This window comes from Tachypleus tridentatus, chromosome 2 (genome assembly GCF_004210375.1).
Source record: "Tachypleus tridentatus isolate NWPU-2018 chromosome 2, ASM421037v1, whole genome shotgun sequence".
In the NCBI taxonomy this organism is placed as follows: domain Eukaryota; kingdom Metazoa; phylum Arthropoda; class Merostomata; order Xiphosura; family Limulidae; genus Tachypleus; species Tachypleus tridentatus.
The window spans coordinates 15280766-15298355 of NC_134826.1; the positions used below are offsets into that span (position 1 = coordinate 15280766).

The 17590-nt window shown below is 30.6% G+C and overlaps 2 protein-coding genes across 2 annotated transcripts in view; one reads left to right on the plus strand and one right to left on the minus strand.

The window, feature by feature from the left end:
- LOC143244010 (basigin-like) overlaps positions 1-17590 on the plus strand; it is a 428663-nt gene that overhangs the window by 220263 nt on the left and 190810 nt on the right. The window lies entirely within an intron of this gene.
- The window catches only part of LOC143236811 (uncharacterized), a 62982-nt gene continuing 48159 nt past the window's right edge, over positions 2768-17590 (minus strand). The window contains exon 7 of the mRNA XM_076475399.1: positions 2768-3144. Coding sequence (XP_076331514.1) covers positions 2768-3144 — 377 coding nt within the window. The remainder of the gene's footprint in view (positions 3145-17590) is intronic.

Here is a 17590-nt window from a genome sequence, read left to right on the forward strand (position 1 = left end):
TCATTCTGGAAAAATTCCACGAACTCGTCAGTAAAAATGGCTTTTAGGTAAAATTCCTTACTCCATCAAGTAAAAAATGGAATCCAGAAAAAAATGTAATCTGTAATAATGGTATTTAGAGAAAATTTTGTGAATACCAAAAATGGTATCCAGGAAAAATACTATACACTAATTTGTAAAAATAGTATTCAGAGATAATCTTAATATTTTGTGGTATCAAGTACTTTGCATTGAATGGGCTTTATTTGTCAGAACATTTTCTGTAACATTTCTGTCCCCTTTAATGATAAGCTTGAGGGCTTATAATAATTAAAAAAGGGGGTTTGATCCATGCAGTGGGCACAGCATAAATATCTTATTATGTAGATTTGTGATTAAAAACAGTTGTTAGTATTTCATCTCATGCAGTTTTGTACAATGTTGGTTAACCTTTTTTGATTAGAAGAAAAAACGATTGTTCTGAACAGGTGCTAAACAGCTCTTCCAACACTAATGACATTTCTCTAGTAGATCAAAGACTGAACAGTATGAGGTACAGGTAGTACTGCATTTCATTTATAGGCCATGTTTAGTGTGAAAACTGAATAGTGTTAGGCAGAGGTAATACGAGTATTTATTTTATTTGTAGGCCATATTTAGTATGAAAACTGAATAGTGTTAGGCAGAGGTAATACGAGTATTTATTTCATTTGTAGGCCATGTTTAGTGTGAAAACTGAATAGTGTAAGGCAGAGGTAATACGAGTATTTATTTCATTTGTAGGCCATGTTTAGTGTGAAAACTGAATAGTGTAAGGCAGAGGTAATACGAGTATTTATTTCATTTGTAGGCCATATTTAGTGTGAAAACTGAATAGTGTAAGGCAGAGGTAATACAAGTATTTATTTCATTTGTAGGCCATATTTAGTGTGAAAACTGAATAGTGTAAGGCAGAGGTATGCGAGTATTTATTTCATTTGTAGGCCATATTTAGTGTGAAAACTGAATAGTGTAAGGCAGAGGTAATGCAAGTATTTATTTCATTTGTAGGCCATGTTTAGTGTGAAAACTGAATAGTGTAAGGCAGAGGTAATACGAGTATTTATTTCATTTGTAGGCCATATTTAGTGTGAAAACTGAATAGTGTAAGGCAGAGGTAATACGAGTATTTATTTCATTTGTAGGCCATATTTAATGTGAAAACTGAATAGTGTAAGGCAGAGGTAATGCGAGTATTTATTTCATTTGTAGGCCATATTTTGTCACCACCTGGTTATTGGTAGTGTTTTATGTTCATTTAAGTTGAATGAAAATCAATAGGTTTAATACTAGAAATGTTTCAAAAAATGTTCCTTAGTATACAGCTGGGAGATCATGAATTTCTGTCATGAGACCTCCTCCTTCCAACCCCAACATTAAATTTATTTGCTAATGTATTACTTGAATATCTTAGATGTAAAACAGGTTAGAACCACAGATGGTACATTGAGATTTGTCAGATATTATTTGTGGTATTCTCTTTGTATCTGTATAACGTTTTGTTGCAGTAAGAGACATTGTGTAACAGCGTCAGAATATAAGTGACAAGCATGGAATTTGTGTGTTGGAATATTTTGAGAAAAGTTATCTATACGGTTAACTTGTTTTCTTTTGAACAGATTTTTTCACAATGTATAAATCAGAGCATGTTTAGAGATTAGAAAAATGTTTTATAAAAGAGTTGGTAATAAAAGATTTTATGAGAGTTTGTTTTCAGCTATCACTGTTGAGAACATATGCTCTTGACCTCAAACATTTTGTTATTAATTGTAACATGAAAAACCTAGTTTATAGACTATCTGAACTGTTTATCCAGATTTTCAAATCATGTACTATACTTATTGTTAATTATTATCAAATATATTAATATTAGAAGTTAGTTTTGAAATATGTACTGTAGGTGTTAGAGTTAAGACTAGTTAGGTTCTGTTCTTTTATATACATTATTTAGAATGTTGATTTGATGTGGCAAACAAGAAGCACCTGGGACACAGGGGTAGAATCAAATGATATTGTAAGATATTCATTTTCCACGTGTAGTTTTTTATGTTGGTAATTGTGCACTTGATACATGTTTGAACCTAAAAAGTATAATCCTGATTTCCACATTTATTAATAGTAACTGACGTTATGTAATATTTTTTTGAGATTATTTTAATAAATATTCCTTGCACAAAATCGTGTTCACCAAGTTTTCATTCCCACACAAAATATATCATTAGTAAATAAGTTTAAACATAATTTATATGATATGGCAACACTAGTTACAGTAGTAAAATACAATTAAATCTCTTGCTTATACATGGGTTTCTTTTAGAGGCATATAAATGGGCTTTGTGTTATAAACATGCTGGGCTTTGTGTTATAAACATACTTAGTTTGGGGATTTGAGTGAAGCTCAAAACAATTAATATTTTCTAATGTTACTTTCAACATTTAACAACTTCGTATATTCTACCTTGAGATGCTATTTTTCACACTTCCATCTTTTCACTGTGATCCTATTGTGTTATTTCTCAAACACCTATCCATCACTCCATCTTGTGATTCTGTTGTGTTATTTCTCAAACACCCATCCATCACTCCACCTTGTGATCCTATTGTGTTATTTCTCAAACACCCATCCATAACTCCACCTTGTGATCCTGTTGTGTTATTTCTCAAACACCCATCCATCACTCCACCTTGTGATCCTGTTGTGTTATTTCTCAAACACCCATCCATCACTCCACCTTGTGATCCTGTTGTGTTATTTCTCAAACACCCATCCATTCACTCCACCTTGTGATCCTGTTGTGTTATTTCTCAAACACCCATCCATCACTCCACCTTGTGATCCTGTTGTGTTATTTCTCAAACACCCATCCATCACTCCACCTTGTGATCCTGTTGTGTTATTTCTCAAACACCCATCCATCACTCCACCTTGTGATCCTGTTGTGTTATTTCTCAAACACCCATCCATCACTCCACCTTGTGATCCTGTTGTGTTATTTCTCAAACACCCATCCATCACTACACCTTGTGATCCTGTTGTGTTATTTCTCAAACACCCATCCATCACTTCACCTTGTGATCCTGTTGTGTTATTTCTCAAACACCCATCCATCACTTCACCTTGTGATCCTGTTGTGTTATTTCTCAAACACCCATCCATTCACTCCACCTTTTGTTTCTGTTGTGTACAAGTGTTCAAATTTGTAGAAACTTTAAACAAGTGTTCAAACTTGTAGAAACTTAAAACTTAATTCTCATCATGTGGTCCAAACGTTGATCATATACGATAGTGTTTCTATGTTTGACCATGTATAATGTGGTCAAAACATTAAGTTATTTTAACCAGATAATTTTTAAAAAACTTACCAACCAAAGAATTATGTTACAACATTGGTTGATTAAAATCAAATATAGCTTTGACCAAGTTCCAATAATGAAGATGACCTCCATGAAGTCAAAATATAACAGTGAAACGTTATTTGAGGTTCTGAAATTATCAAAACATGGTCACAATAAAGAAAATTATAAACACTTGGCAGGAATTTAAGAGAGGAGTTAAAAAAGGAAACATCCTGTTTAAAGAAAGGTTAAAAATAAAATCTGTTTGAAGACAAGATTGATGAGGATAATGGACATGATTCTGTTTAAAGAAAGGATAAAAATAAAATCTGTTTGAAGACAAGATTGATGAGGATAGTGGACATGATCCTGTTTAAAGAAAGGTTAAAAATAAAATCTGTTTAAAGACAAGATTGATGAGGATAGTGGACATGATTCTGTTTAAAGAAAAGATAAAAATAAAATCTGTTTGAAGACAAGATTGATGAGGATAGTAGACATGATCCTGTTTAAAGAAAGGATAAAAATAAAATCTGTTTAAAGACAAGATTGATGAGGATAGTGGACATGATTCTGTTTAAAGAAAGGATAAAAATAAAATCTGTTTGAAGACAAGATTGATGAGGATAGTGGACATGATCCTGTTTAAAGAAAGGATAAAAAATAAAATCTGTTTGAAGACAAGATTAATGAGGATAGTGGACATGATCCACTTTAAAGAAAGGTTAAAATAAAATCTGTTTGAGACAAGATTGATGAGGATAGTGGACATGATTCTGTTTAAAGAAAGGATAAAAATAAAATCTGTTTAAAGACAAGATTGATGAGGATAGTGGACATGATCCTGTTTAAAGAAAGGTTAAAAATAAAATCTGTTTAAAGACAAGATTGATGAGGATAGTGGACATGATTCTGTTTAAAGAAAGGAAAAAAAAATAAAATCTGTTTGAAGACAAGATTGATGAGGATAGTAGACATGATCCTGATTAAAGAAAGGATAAAAATAAAATCTGTTTAAAGACAAGATTGATGAGGATAGTGGACATGATTCTGTTTAAAGAAAGGATAAAAATAAAATCTGTTTGAAGACAAGATTGATGAGGATAGTGGACATGATCCTGTTTAAAGAAAGGATAAAAATAAAATCTGTTTGAAGACAAGATTGATGAGGATAGTGGACATGATTCTGTTTAAAGAAAGGTTAAAAATAAAATCTGTTTGAAGACAAGATTGATGAGGATAGTGGACATGATTCTGTTTAAAGAAAGGATAAAAATAAAATCTGTTTGAAGACAAGATTGATGAGGATAGTGGACATGATCCTGTTTAAAGAAAGGATAAAAATAAAATCTGTTTAAAGACAAGATTGATGAGGATAGTGGACATGATTTTGTTTAAAGAAAGGATAAAAATAAAATCTGTTTAAAGACAAGATTGATGAGGATAGTGGACATGATTCTGTTTAAAGAAAGGATAAAAATAAAATCTGTTTGAAGACAAGATTGATGAGGATAGTGGACATGATCCTGTTTAAAGAAAGGATAAAAATAAAATCTGTTTGAAGACAAGATTGATGAGGATAGTGGACATGATCCTGTTTAAAGAAAGGATAAAAATAAAATCTGTTTAAAGACAAGATTGATGAGGATAGTGGACATGATCCTGTTTAAAGAAAGGATAAAAATAAAATCTGTTTGAAGACAAGATTGATGAGGATAGTGGACATGATCCTGTTTAAAGAAAGGATAAAAATAAAATCTGTTTGAAGACAAGATTGATGAGGATAGTGGACATGATCCTGTTTAAAGAAAGGTTAAAAATAAAATCTGTTTAAAGACAAGATTGATGAGGATAGTGGACATGATCCTGTTTAAAGAAAGGTTAAAATAAAATCTGTTTGAAGACAAGATTGATGATGATAGTGGACATGATTCTGTTTAAAGAAAGGTTAAAAATAAAATCTGTTTGAAGACAAGATTGATGAGGATAGTGGACATGATCCTGTTTAAAGAAAGGTTAAAAATAAAATCTGTTTGAAGACAAGATTGATGAGGATAGTGGACATGATCCTGTTTAAAGAAAGGATAAAAATAAAATCTGTTTAAAGACAAGATTGATGAGGATAGTGGACATGATCCTGTTTAAAGAAAGGTTAAAAATAAAATCTGTTTGAAGACAAGATTGATGAGGATAGTGGACATGATCCTGTTTAAAGAAAGGTTAAAAATAAAATCTGTTTGAAGACAAGATTGATGAGGATAGTGGACATGATCCTGTTTAAAGAAAGGTTAAAAATAAAATCTGTTTGAAGACAAGATTGATGAGGATAGTGGACATGATCCTGTTTAAAGAAAGGTTAAAAATAAAATCTGTTTGCAGACAAGATTGATGAGAATAGTGGACATGATCCTGTTTAAAGAAAGGATAAAAATAAAATCTGTTTAAAGACAAGATTGATGAGGATAGTGGACATGATCCTGTTTAAAGAAAGGCTAAAAATAAAATCTGTTTGAAGACAAGATTGATGAGGATAGTGGACATGATCCTGTTTAAAGAAAGGTTAAAAATAAAATCTGTTTGCAGACAAGATTGATGAGAATAGTGGACATGATCCTGTTTAAAGAAAGGTTAAAAATAAAATCTTTGTGAAGACAAGATTGATGAGGATAGTGGACATGATCCTGTTTAAAGAAAGGTTAAAAATAAAATCTGTTTGAAGACAAGATTGATGAGGATAGTGGACATGATCCTGTTTAAAGAAAGGTTAAAAATAAAATCTATGTGAAGACAAGATTGATGAGGATAGTGGACATGATCTTGTTTAAAGAAAGGTTAAAAATAAAATCTGTTTGAAGACAAGATTGATGAGGATAGTGGGCATGATCCTATTTAAAGAAAGGTTAAAAATAAAATCTGTTTGAAGACAAGATTGATGAGGATAGTGGACATGATTCTGTTTAAAGAAAGGATAAAAATAAAATCTGTTTGAAGACAAGATTGATGAGGATAGTGGACATGATTTTGTTTAAAGAAAGGATAAAAATAAAATCTGTTTAAAGACAAGATTGATGAGGATAGTGGACATGATTCTGTTTAAAGAAAGGATAAAAATAAAATCTGTTTGAAGACAAGATTGATGAGGATAGTGGACATGATCCTGTTTAAAGAAAGGATAAAAATAAAATCTGTTTGAAGACAAGATTGATGAGGATAGTGGACATGATCCTGTTTAAAGAAAGGTTAAAAATAAAATCTGTTTGAAGACAAGATTGATGAGGATAGTGGACATGATCCTGTTTAAAGAAAGGATAAAAATAAAATCTGTTTGAAGACAAGATTGATGAGGATAGTGGACATGATCCTGTTTAAAGAAAGGATAAAAATAAAATCTGTTTAAAGACAAGATTGATGAGGATAGTGGACATGATTTTGTTTAAAGAAAGGATAAAAATAAAATCTGTTTAAAGACAAGATTGATGAGGATAGTGGACATGATCCTGTTTAAAGAAAGGTTAAAAATAAAATCTGTTTAAAGACAAGATTGATGAGGATAGTGGACATGATCCTGTTTAAAGAAAGGATAAAATAAAATCTGTTTGAAGACAAGATTGATGAGGATAGTGGACATGATCCTGTTTAAAGAAAGGATAAAAATAAAATCTGTTTAAAGACAAGATTGATGAGGATAGTGGACATGATCCTGTTTAAAGAAAGGTTAAAAATAAAATCTGTTTAAAGACAAGATTGATGAGGATAGTGGACATGATCCTGTTTAAAGAAAGGTTAAAAATAAAATCTGTTTGAAGACAAGATTGATGAGGATAGTGGACATGATCCTGTTTAAAGAAAGGTTAAAAATAAAATCTGTTTGAAGACAAGATTGATGAGGATAGTGGACATGATCCTGTTTAAAGAAAGGTTAAAAATAAAATCTGTTTGAAGACAAGATTGATGAGGATAGTGGACATGATCCTGTTTAAAGAAAGGTTAAAAATAAAATCTGTTTAAAGACAAGATTGATGAGGATAGTGGACATGATCCTGTTTAAAGAAAGGTTAAAAATAAAATCTGTTTAAAGACAAGATTGATGAGGATAGTGGACATGATCCTGTTTAAAGAAAGGTTAAAAATAAAATCTGTTTGAAGACAAGATTGATGAGGATAGTGGACATGATCCTGTTTAAAGAAAGGTTAAAAATAAAATCTGTTTGAAGACAAGATTGATGAGGATAGTGGACATGATCCTGTTTAAAGAAAGGTTAAAAATAAAATCTGTTTGAAGACAAGATTGATGAGGATAGTGGACATGATCCTGTTTAAAGAAAGGTTAAAAATAAAATCTGTTTGAAGACAAGATTGATGAGGATAGTGGACATGATCCTGTTTAAAGAAAGGTTAAAAAAGATAAAATCTGTTTAAAGACAAGATTGAGATAGTGGACATGATCCTGTTTAAAGAAAGGTTAAAAATAAAATCTGTTTGAAGACAAGATTGATGAGGATAGTGGACATGATCCTGTTTAAAGAAAGGTTAAAATAAAATCTGTTTGAAGACAAGATTGATGAGGATAATGGACATGATCTTGTTTAAAGAAAGGTTAAAAATAAAATCTGTTTGAAGACAAGATTGATGAGGATAGTGGACATGATCCTGTTTAAAGAAAGGTTAAAAATAAAATCTGTTTGAAGACAAGATTGATGAGGATAGTGGACATGATTCTGTTTAAAGAAAGGTTAAAAAATAAAATCTGTTTGAAGACAAGATTGATGAGGATAGTGGACATGATCCTGTTTAAAGAAAGGTTAAAAATAAAATCTGTTTGAAGACAAGATTGATGAGGATAGTGGACATGATCCTGTTTAAAGAAAGGTTAAAAAAAATAAAATCTGTTTGAAGACAAGATTGATGAGGATAGTGGACATGATCCTGTTTAAAGAAAGGTTAAAATAAAATCTGAGGATAGTTGATCCTGTTTAGACAAGATTGATGAGGATAGTGGACATGATCCTGTTTAAAGAAAGGTTAAAAATAAAATCTGTTTGAAGACAAGATTGATGAGGATAGTGGACATGATCCTGTTTAAAGAAAGGTTAAAATAAAATCTGTTTGAAGACAAGATTGATGAGGATAGTGGACATGATCCTGTTTAAAGAAAGGTTAAAAATAAAATCTGTTTGAAGACAAGATTGATGAGGATAGTGGACATGATTCTGTTTAAAGAAAGGATAAAAATAAAATCTGTTTGAAGACAAGATTGATGAGGATAGTGGACATGATCCTGTTTAAAGAAAGGATAAAAAAAAAATCTGTTTGAAGACAAGATTGATGAGGATAGTGGACATGATCCTGTTTAAAGAAAGGATAAAAATAAAATCTGTTTGAAGACAAGATTGATGAGGATAGTGGACATGATCCTGTTTAAAGAAAGGATAAAAATAAAATCTGTTTGAAGACAAGATTGATGAGGATAGTGGACATGATCCTGTTTAAAGAAAGGATAAAAATAAAATCTGTTTAAAGACAAGATTGATGAGGATAGTGGACATGATCCTGTTTAAAGAAAGGTTAAAAATAAAATCTGTTTGAAGACAAGATTGATGAGGATAGTGGACATGATCCTGTTTAAAGAAAGGTTAAAAATAAAATCTGTTTGAAGACAAGATTGATGAGGATAGTGGACATGATCCTGTTTAAAGAAAGGTTAAAAATAAAATCTGTTTGAAGACAAGATTGATGAGGATAGTGGACATGATCCTGTTTAAAGAAAGGTTAAAAATAAAATCTGTTTGAAGACAAGATTGATGAGGATAGTGGACATGATCCTGTTTAAAGAAAGGTTAAAATAAAATCTGTTTGAAGACAAGATTGATGAGGATAGTGGACATGATCCTGTTTAAAGAAAGGATAAAAATAAAATCTGTTTGAAGACAAGATTGATGAGGATAGTGGACATGATCCTGTTTAAAGAAAGGATAAAAATAAAATCTGTTTGAAGACAAGATTGATGAGGATAGTGGACATGATTCTGTTTAAAGAAAGGATAAAATAAAATCTGTTTGAAGACAAGATTGATGAGGATAGTGGACATGATCCTGTTTAAAGAAAGGATAAAAATAAAATCTGTTTGAAGACAAGATTGATGAGGATAGTGGACATGATCCTGTTTAAAGAAAGGTTAAAAATAAAATCTGTTTGAAGACAAGATTGATGAGGATAGTGGACATGATCCTGTTTAAAGAAAGGTTAAAAAAAGATAAAATCTGTTTAAAGACAAGATTGATGAGGATAGTAGACATGATCCTGTTTAAAGAAAGGTTAAAATAAAATCTGATTTGAAGACAAGATTGATGAGGATAGTGGACATGATCCTGTTTAAAGAAAGGTTAAAAATAAAATCTGTTTGAAGACAAGATTGATGAGGATAGTGGACATGATCCTGTTTAAAGAAAGGTTAAAAATAAAATCTGTTTAAAGACAAGATTGATGAGGATAGTGGACATGATCCTGTTTAAAGAAAGGATAAAAATAAAATCTGTTTAAAGACAAGATTGATGAGGATAGTGGACATGATCTGTTTAAAGACTGTTTAAAAGAAAGGTTAAAATAAAATCTGTTTGAAGACAAGATTGATGAGGATAGTGGACATGATCCTGTTTAAAGAAAGGATAAAAATAAAATCTGTTTGAAGACAAGATTGATGAGGATAGTGGACATGATTCTGTTTAAAGAAAGGATAAAAAATAAAATCTGTTTGAAGACAAGATTGATGAGGATAGTGGACATGATCCTGTTTAAAGAAAGGTTAAAAAATAAAATCTGTTTGAAGACAAGATTGATGAGGATAGTGGACATGATTCTGTTTAAAGAAAGGTTAAAAATAAAATCTGTTTGAAGACAAGATTGATGAGGATAGTGGACATGATCCTGTTTAAAGAAAGGATAAAATAAAATCTGTTTGAAGACAAGATTGATGAGGATAGTGGACATGATCCTGTTTAAAGAAAGGATAAAATAAAATCTGTTTAAAGACAAGATTGATGAGGATAGTGGACATGATCCTGTTTAAAGAAAGGATAAAAATAAAATCTGTTTAAAGACAAGATTGATGAGGATAGTGGACATGATCCTGTTTAAAGAAAGGATAAAAATAAAATCTGTTTGAAGACAAGATTGATGAGGATAGTGGACATGATCCTGTTTAAAGAAAGGATAAAAAATAAAATCTGTTTAAAGACAAGATTGATGAGGATAGTGGACATGATCCTGTTTAAAGAAAGGTTAAAAATAAAATCTGTTTGAAGACAAGATTGATGAGGATAGTGGACATGATCCTGTTTAAAAGAAAGGATAAAATAAAATCTGTTTGAAGACAAGATTGATGAGGATAGTGGACATGATCCTGTTTAAAGAAAGGATAAAAATAAAATCTGTTTGAAGACAAGATTGAATGAGGATAGTGGACATGATCCTGTTTAAAGAAAGGATAAAATAAAATCTGTTTAGAGACAAGATTGATGAGGATAGTGGACATGATCCTGTTTAAAGAAAGGTTAAAATAAAATCTGTTTGAAGACAAGATTGATGAGGATAGTGGACATGATCCTGTTTAAAGAAAGGTTAAAAATAAAATCTGTTTGAAGACAAGATTGATGAGGATAGTGGACATGATCCTGTTTAAAGAAAGGTTAAAATAAAATCTGTTTGAAGACAAGATTGATGAGGATAGTGGACATGATCCTGTTTAAAGAAAGGTTAAAATAAAATCTGTTTGAAGACAAGATTGATGAGGATAGTGGACATGATCCTGTTTAAAGAAAGGATAAAAATAAAATCTGTTTGAAGACAAGATTGATGAGGATAGTGGACATGATCCTGTTTAAAGAAAGGTTAAAATAAAATCTGTTTAAGACAAGATTGATGAGGATAGTGGACATGATCCTGTTTAAAGAAAGGTTAAAAATAAAATCTGTTTGAAGACAAGATTGATGAGGATAGTGGACATGATCCTGTTTAAAGAAAGGTTAAAAATAAAATCTGTTTGAAGACAAGATTGATGAGGATAGTGGACATGATCCTGTTTAAAGAAAGGTTAAAATAAAATCTGTTTGAAGACAAGATTGATGAGGATAGTGGACATGATCCTGTTTAAAAGAAAGGTTAAAAATAAAATCTGTTTGAAGACAAGATTGATGAGGATAGTGGACATGATCCTGTTTAAAGAAAGGTTAAAAATAAAATCTGTTTGAAGACAAGATTGATGAGGATAGTGGACATGATCCTGTTTAAAGAAAGGTTAAAAATAAAATCTGTTTGAAGACAAGATTGATGAGGATAGTGGACATGATCCTGTTTAAAGAAAGGTTAAAAATAAAATCTGTTTGAAGACAAGATTGATGAGGATAGTGGACATGATCCTGTTTAAAGAAAGGTTAAAATAAAATCTGTTTGAAGACAAGATTGATGAGGATAGTGGACATGATCCTGTTTAAAGAAAGGTTAAAAATAAAATCTGTTTGAAGACAAGATTGATGAGGATAGTGGACATGATCCTGTTTAAAGAAAGGTTAAAAATAAAATCTGTTTGAAGACAAGATTGATGAGGATAGTGGACATGATCCTGTTTAAAGAAAGGTTAAAATAAAATCTGTTTGAAGACAAGATTGATGAGGATAGTGGACATGATCCTGTTTAAAGAAAGGTTAAAAATAAAATCTGTTTGAAGACAAGATTGATGAGGATAGTGGACATGATCCTGTTTAAAGAAAGGTTAAAATAAAATCTGTTTGAACAAGATTGATGAGGATAGTGGACATGATCCTGTTTAAAGAAAGGATAAAATAAAATCTGTTTGAAGACAAGATTGATGAGGATAGTGTACATGATCCTGTTTAAAGAAAGGATAAAATAAAATCTGTTTAAAGACAAGATTGATGAGGATAGTAGACATGATCCTGTTTAAAGAAAGGTTAAAATAAAATCTGTTTAAGAACAAGATTGATGAGGATAGTGGACATGATCCTGTTTAAAAGAAAGGTTAAAATAAAATCTGTTTGAAGACAAGATTGATGAGGATAGTGGACATGATCCTGTTTAAAGAAAGGTTAAAAATAAAATCTGTTTGAAGACAAGATTGATGAGGATAGTGGACATGATCCTGTTTAAAGAAAGGTTAAAAATAAAATCTGTTTGAAGACAAGATTGATGAGGATAGTGGACATGATCCTGTTTAAAGAAAGGTTAAAATAAAATCTGTTTGAAGACAAGATTGATGAGGATAGTGGACATGATCCTGTTTAAAGAAAGGTTAAAAATAAAATCTGTTTGAAGACAAGATTGATGAGGATAGTGGACATGATCCTGTTTAAAGAAAAAGGTTAAAAATAAAATCTGTTTAGAAGACAAGATTGAGGATAGTGGACATGATCCTGTTTAAAGAAAGGATAAAAATAAAATCTGTTTGAAGACAAGATTGATGAGGATAGTGGACATGATTCTGTTTAAAGAAAGGTTAAAAAATAAAATCTGTTTAAAGACAAGATTGATGAGGATAGTGGACATGATCCTGTTTAAAGAAAGGTTAAAAATAAAATCTGTTTGAAGACAAGATTGATGAATAGTAGACATGATCCTGTTTAAAGAAAGGTTAAAAAATAAAATCTGTTTGAAGACAAGATTGATGAGGATAGTGGACATGATTCTGTTTAAAGAAATTAAAAAATAAAATCTGTTTGAAGACAAGATTGATGAGGATAGTGGACATGATCCTGTTTAAAAGGAATAAAAATAAAATCTGTTTAAAGACAAGATTGATGAGGATAGTGGACATGATTCTGTTTAAAGAAAGGTTAAAGATAAAATCTATGTGAAGACAAGATTGATGAGGATAATGGACATGATCTTGTTTAAAGAAAGGTTAAAAATAAAATCTGTTTGAAGACAAGATTGATGAGATAGTGGACATGATCCTGTTTAAAGAAAGGATAAAAATAAAATCTGTTTGAAAGACAAGATTGATGAGGATAGTGGACATGATCCTGTTTAAAAAAGGATAAAAAATAAAATCTGTTTGAAGACAAGATTGATGAGGATAGTAGACATGATCCTGTTTAAAGAAAGGATAAAATAAGACAAGATTGATGAGGATAGTGGACATGATCCTGTTTAAAGACAAGAAAAATAAAATCTGTTTGAAGACAAGATTGATGATAGTGGACATGATCCTGTTTAAAGAAAGGTTAAAAATAAAATCTGTTTGAAGACAAGATTGATGAGGATAGTGGACATGATCCTGTTTAAAAAAGAATAAAATAAAATCTGTTTGAAGACAAGATTGATGAGGATAGTGGACATGATCCTGTTTAAAGAAAGGATAAAAATAAAATCTGTTTAAAGACAAGATTGATGAGGATAGTGGACATGATCCTGTTTAAAGAAAGGTTAAAAATAAAATCTGTTTGAAGACAAGATTGATGAGGATAGTGGACATGATCCTGTTTAAAGAAAGGTTAAAAATAAAATCTGTTTGAAGACAAGATTGATGAGGATAGTGGACATGATCCTGTTTAAAGAAACAAGGTTAAAAATAAAATCTGTTTGAAGACAAGATTGATGAGGATAGTGGACATGATCCTGTTTAAAGAAAGGTTAAAAATAAAATCTGTTTGAAGACAAGATTATTGAGATGAGTGGACATGATCCTGTTTAAAGAAAGTTACAAATAGTGGACAAGATTCTGTTTAAAGAAAGGATAAAATAAAATCTGTTTAAGATGAGATTGATAGTGAGGATAGTGGACATGATCCTGTTTAAAGAAAGGTTAAAAAATAAAATCTGTTTGAAGACAAGATGAGAGGATAGTGGACATGATTTTGTTTAAAGAAAGGATAAAATAAAATCTGTTTGAAGACAAGATTGATGAGGGATAATGGACATGATCCTGTTTAAAGAAAGGATAAAAATAAAATCTGTTTGCAAGACAAGATTGATGAGGATAGTGGACATGATCCTGTTTAAAGAAAGGATAAAAATAAAATCTGTTTGAAGACAAGATTGATGAGAGATAGTGGACATGATCCTGTTTAAAAAAAGGTTAAAATAAAATCTGTTTGAAGACAAGATTGATGAGGATAGTGGACATGATCCTGTTTAAAGAAAGGATAAAAATAAAATCTGTTTGAAGACAAGATTGATGAGGATAGTGGACATGATCCTGTTTAAAGAAAGGATAAAAATAAAATCTGTTTAAAGACAAGATTGATGAGGATAGTGGACATGATCCTGTTTAAAGAAAGGTTAAAATAAAATCTGTTTGAAGACAAGATTGATGAGGATAGTGGACATGATCCTGTTTAAAGAAAGGATAAAAATAAAATCTGTTTGAAGACAAGATTGATGAGGATAGTGGACATGATCCTGTTTAAAAGGATAAAATAAAATCTGTTTAAAGACAAGATTGATGAGGATAGTAGACATGATCCTGTTTAAAGAAAGGATAAAAATAAAATCTGTTTGAAGACAAGATTGATGAGAGATAGTGGACATGATCCTGTTTAAAAGAAAGGATAAAATAAAAATCTGTTTAAAGACAAGATTGATGAGGATAGTAGTAGACATGATCCTGTTTAAAGAAAGGTTAAAAATAAAATCTGTTTAAAGACAAGATTGATGAGGGATCCTGTTTTAAAGAAAGTTAAAATAAAATCTGTTTAGGAACAAGATTGAGGATAGTGGACATGATCCTGTTTAAAGAAAGGTTAAAAATAAAATCTGTTTGAAGACAAGATTGATGAGGATAGTGGACATGATCCTGTTTAAAAGAAAGGTTAAAATAAAATCTGTTTGAAGACAAGAAGATGTGAGGATAGTAGACATGATCCTGTTTAAAGAAAGGATAAAATAAAATCTGTTTGAAGACAAGATTATTGAGGATGTGATAGGATGATCCTGTTTAAAGAAAGGATAAAAAAATAAATCTGTTTAGAGACAAGATTGTAGGGATAGTAGACATGATCCTGTTTAAAGAAAGGTTAAAAATAAAATCTGTTTGAGACAAGATATTGAGGATGAGTGGACATGATCCTGTTTAAAGAAAGGATAAAAATAAAATCTGTTTGAAGACAAGATTGATGAGGATAGTGGACATGATCCTGTTTAAAGAAAGGTTAAAATAAAATCTGTTTAAAGACAAGATTGATGAGGATAGTAGACATGATCCTGTTTAAAGAAGGTTAAAATAAAAATCTGTTGAAGACAAGATTGATGAGGATAGTGGACATGATCCTGTTTAAAGAAAGGATTAAAATAAAATCTGTTTGAAGACAAGATAGAAGAGAGAATGATAGACATGATCCTGTTTAAAGAAAGGTTAAAAATAAAATCTGTTTGAAAACAAGATTGATGAGATGATGGACACATGATCCTGTTTAAAGAAAGGTTAAAAATAAAATCTGTTTGAAGACAAGATTGATGAGGATAGTGGACATGATCCTGTTTAAAGAAAGGATAAAAATAAATCTGTTTAAAGACAAGATTGATGAGGGATAGTGGACATGATCCTGTTTAAAGAAAGGATAAAAATAAAATCTGTTTGAAGACAAAGATTGATGAGGATAGTGGACATGATCCTGTTTAAAAGAAAGGTTAAAATAAAATCTGTTTGAAGAGACGTTGTGAGAGATAGTGGACATGATCCTGTTTAAAGAAAGGTTAAAAATAAAATCTGTTTAAAGACAAGATTAAGAAAAAATAAAATCTGTTTGAAAAAAGATTGAAAATCTGTTTGAAGACAAGATTGATGAGGATAGTGGATAGTGATCCTGTTTAAAGAAAGGATAAAAATAAAATCTGTTTAAAGACAAGATTGATGAGGATAGTGGACATGATCCTGTTTAAAGAAAGGATAAAAAATAAAATCTGTTTAAAGACAAGATTGATGAGGATAGTGGACATGATCCTGTTTAAAGAAAGGATAAAATAAAATCTAAAAAATAAAATCTGTTTGAAGACAAGATTGATGAGGATAGTGGACATGATCCTGTTTAAAGAAAGGTTAAAAATAAAATCTGTTTGGAAGAAACAGACAAGATTGATGAGAGGATAGTGGACATGATCCTGTTTAAAGAAAGGTTAAAAATAAAATCTGTTTGAAGACAAGATTGATGAGGATAGTGGACATGATCCTTTTAAAGAAAGAAAAAAAATAAAATCTGTTTGAAGACAAGATTGATGAGGATAGTGGACATGATCCTGTTTAAAAGAAAGGATAAAAATAAAATCTGTTTAAAGACAAGATTGATGAGGATAGTGGACATGATCCTGTTTAAAGAAAGGATAAAAAATAAAATCTGTTTGAAGACAAGATTGATGAGGATAGTGGACATGATCCTGTTTAAAAAAAGGATAAAAATAAAATCTGTCTAAAGACAAAATTGATGAGGATAGTGGACATGATCCTGTTTAAAGAAAGGTTAAAAAAAAAAAAATCTAAAAATAAAATCTGTTTTTAAAGAAAGACAAGATTGATGAGGATAGTGGACATGATCCTGTTTAAAGAAAGGATAAAAATAAAATCTGTTTAAAGACAAGATTGATGAGGATAGTGGACATGATCCTGTTTAAAGAAAGGTTAAAAATAAAATCTGTTTGAAGACAAGATTGATGAGGATAATGGACATGATCCTGTTTAAAGAAAGGTTAAAAATAAAATCTGTTTGAAGACAAGATTGATGAGGATAGTGGACATGATCCTGTTTAAAGAAAGGTTAAAAAATAAAATCTGTTTGAAGACAAGATTGATGAGGATAGTGGACATGATCCTGTTTAAAGAAAGGTTAAAAATAAAATCTGTTTGAAGACAAGATTGATGAGGATAGTGGACATGATCCTGTTTAAAGAAAGGTTAAAAATAAAATCTGTTTGAAGACAAGATTGATGAGGATAGTGGACATGATCCTGTTTAAAGAAAGGTTAAAAAAATAAAATCTGTTTAAAGACAAGATTGATGAGGATAGTGGACATGATCCTGTTTAAAGAAAGGTTAAAATAAAATCTGTTTGAAGACAAGATTGATGAGGATAGTGGACATGATCCTTAAAAATGTTTGAAAGAAAGGATAAAAATAAAATCGTTTGAATACAAGATCTGATGAGGATAGTGGACATGATCCTGTTTAAAGAAAGGATAAAAAATAAAATCTGTTTAGACAAGATTGATGAGGATAGTGGACATGATCCTGTTT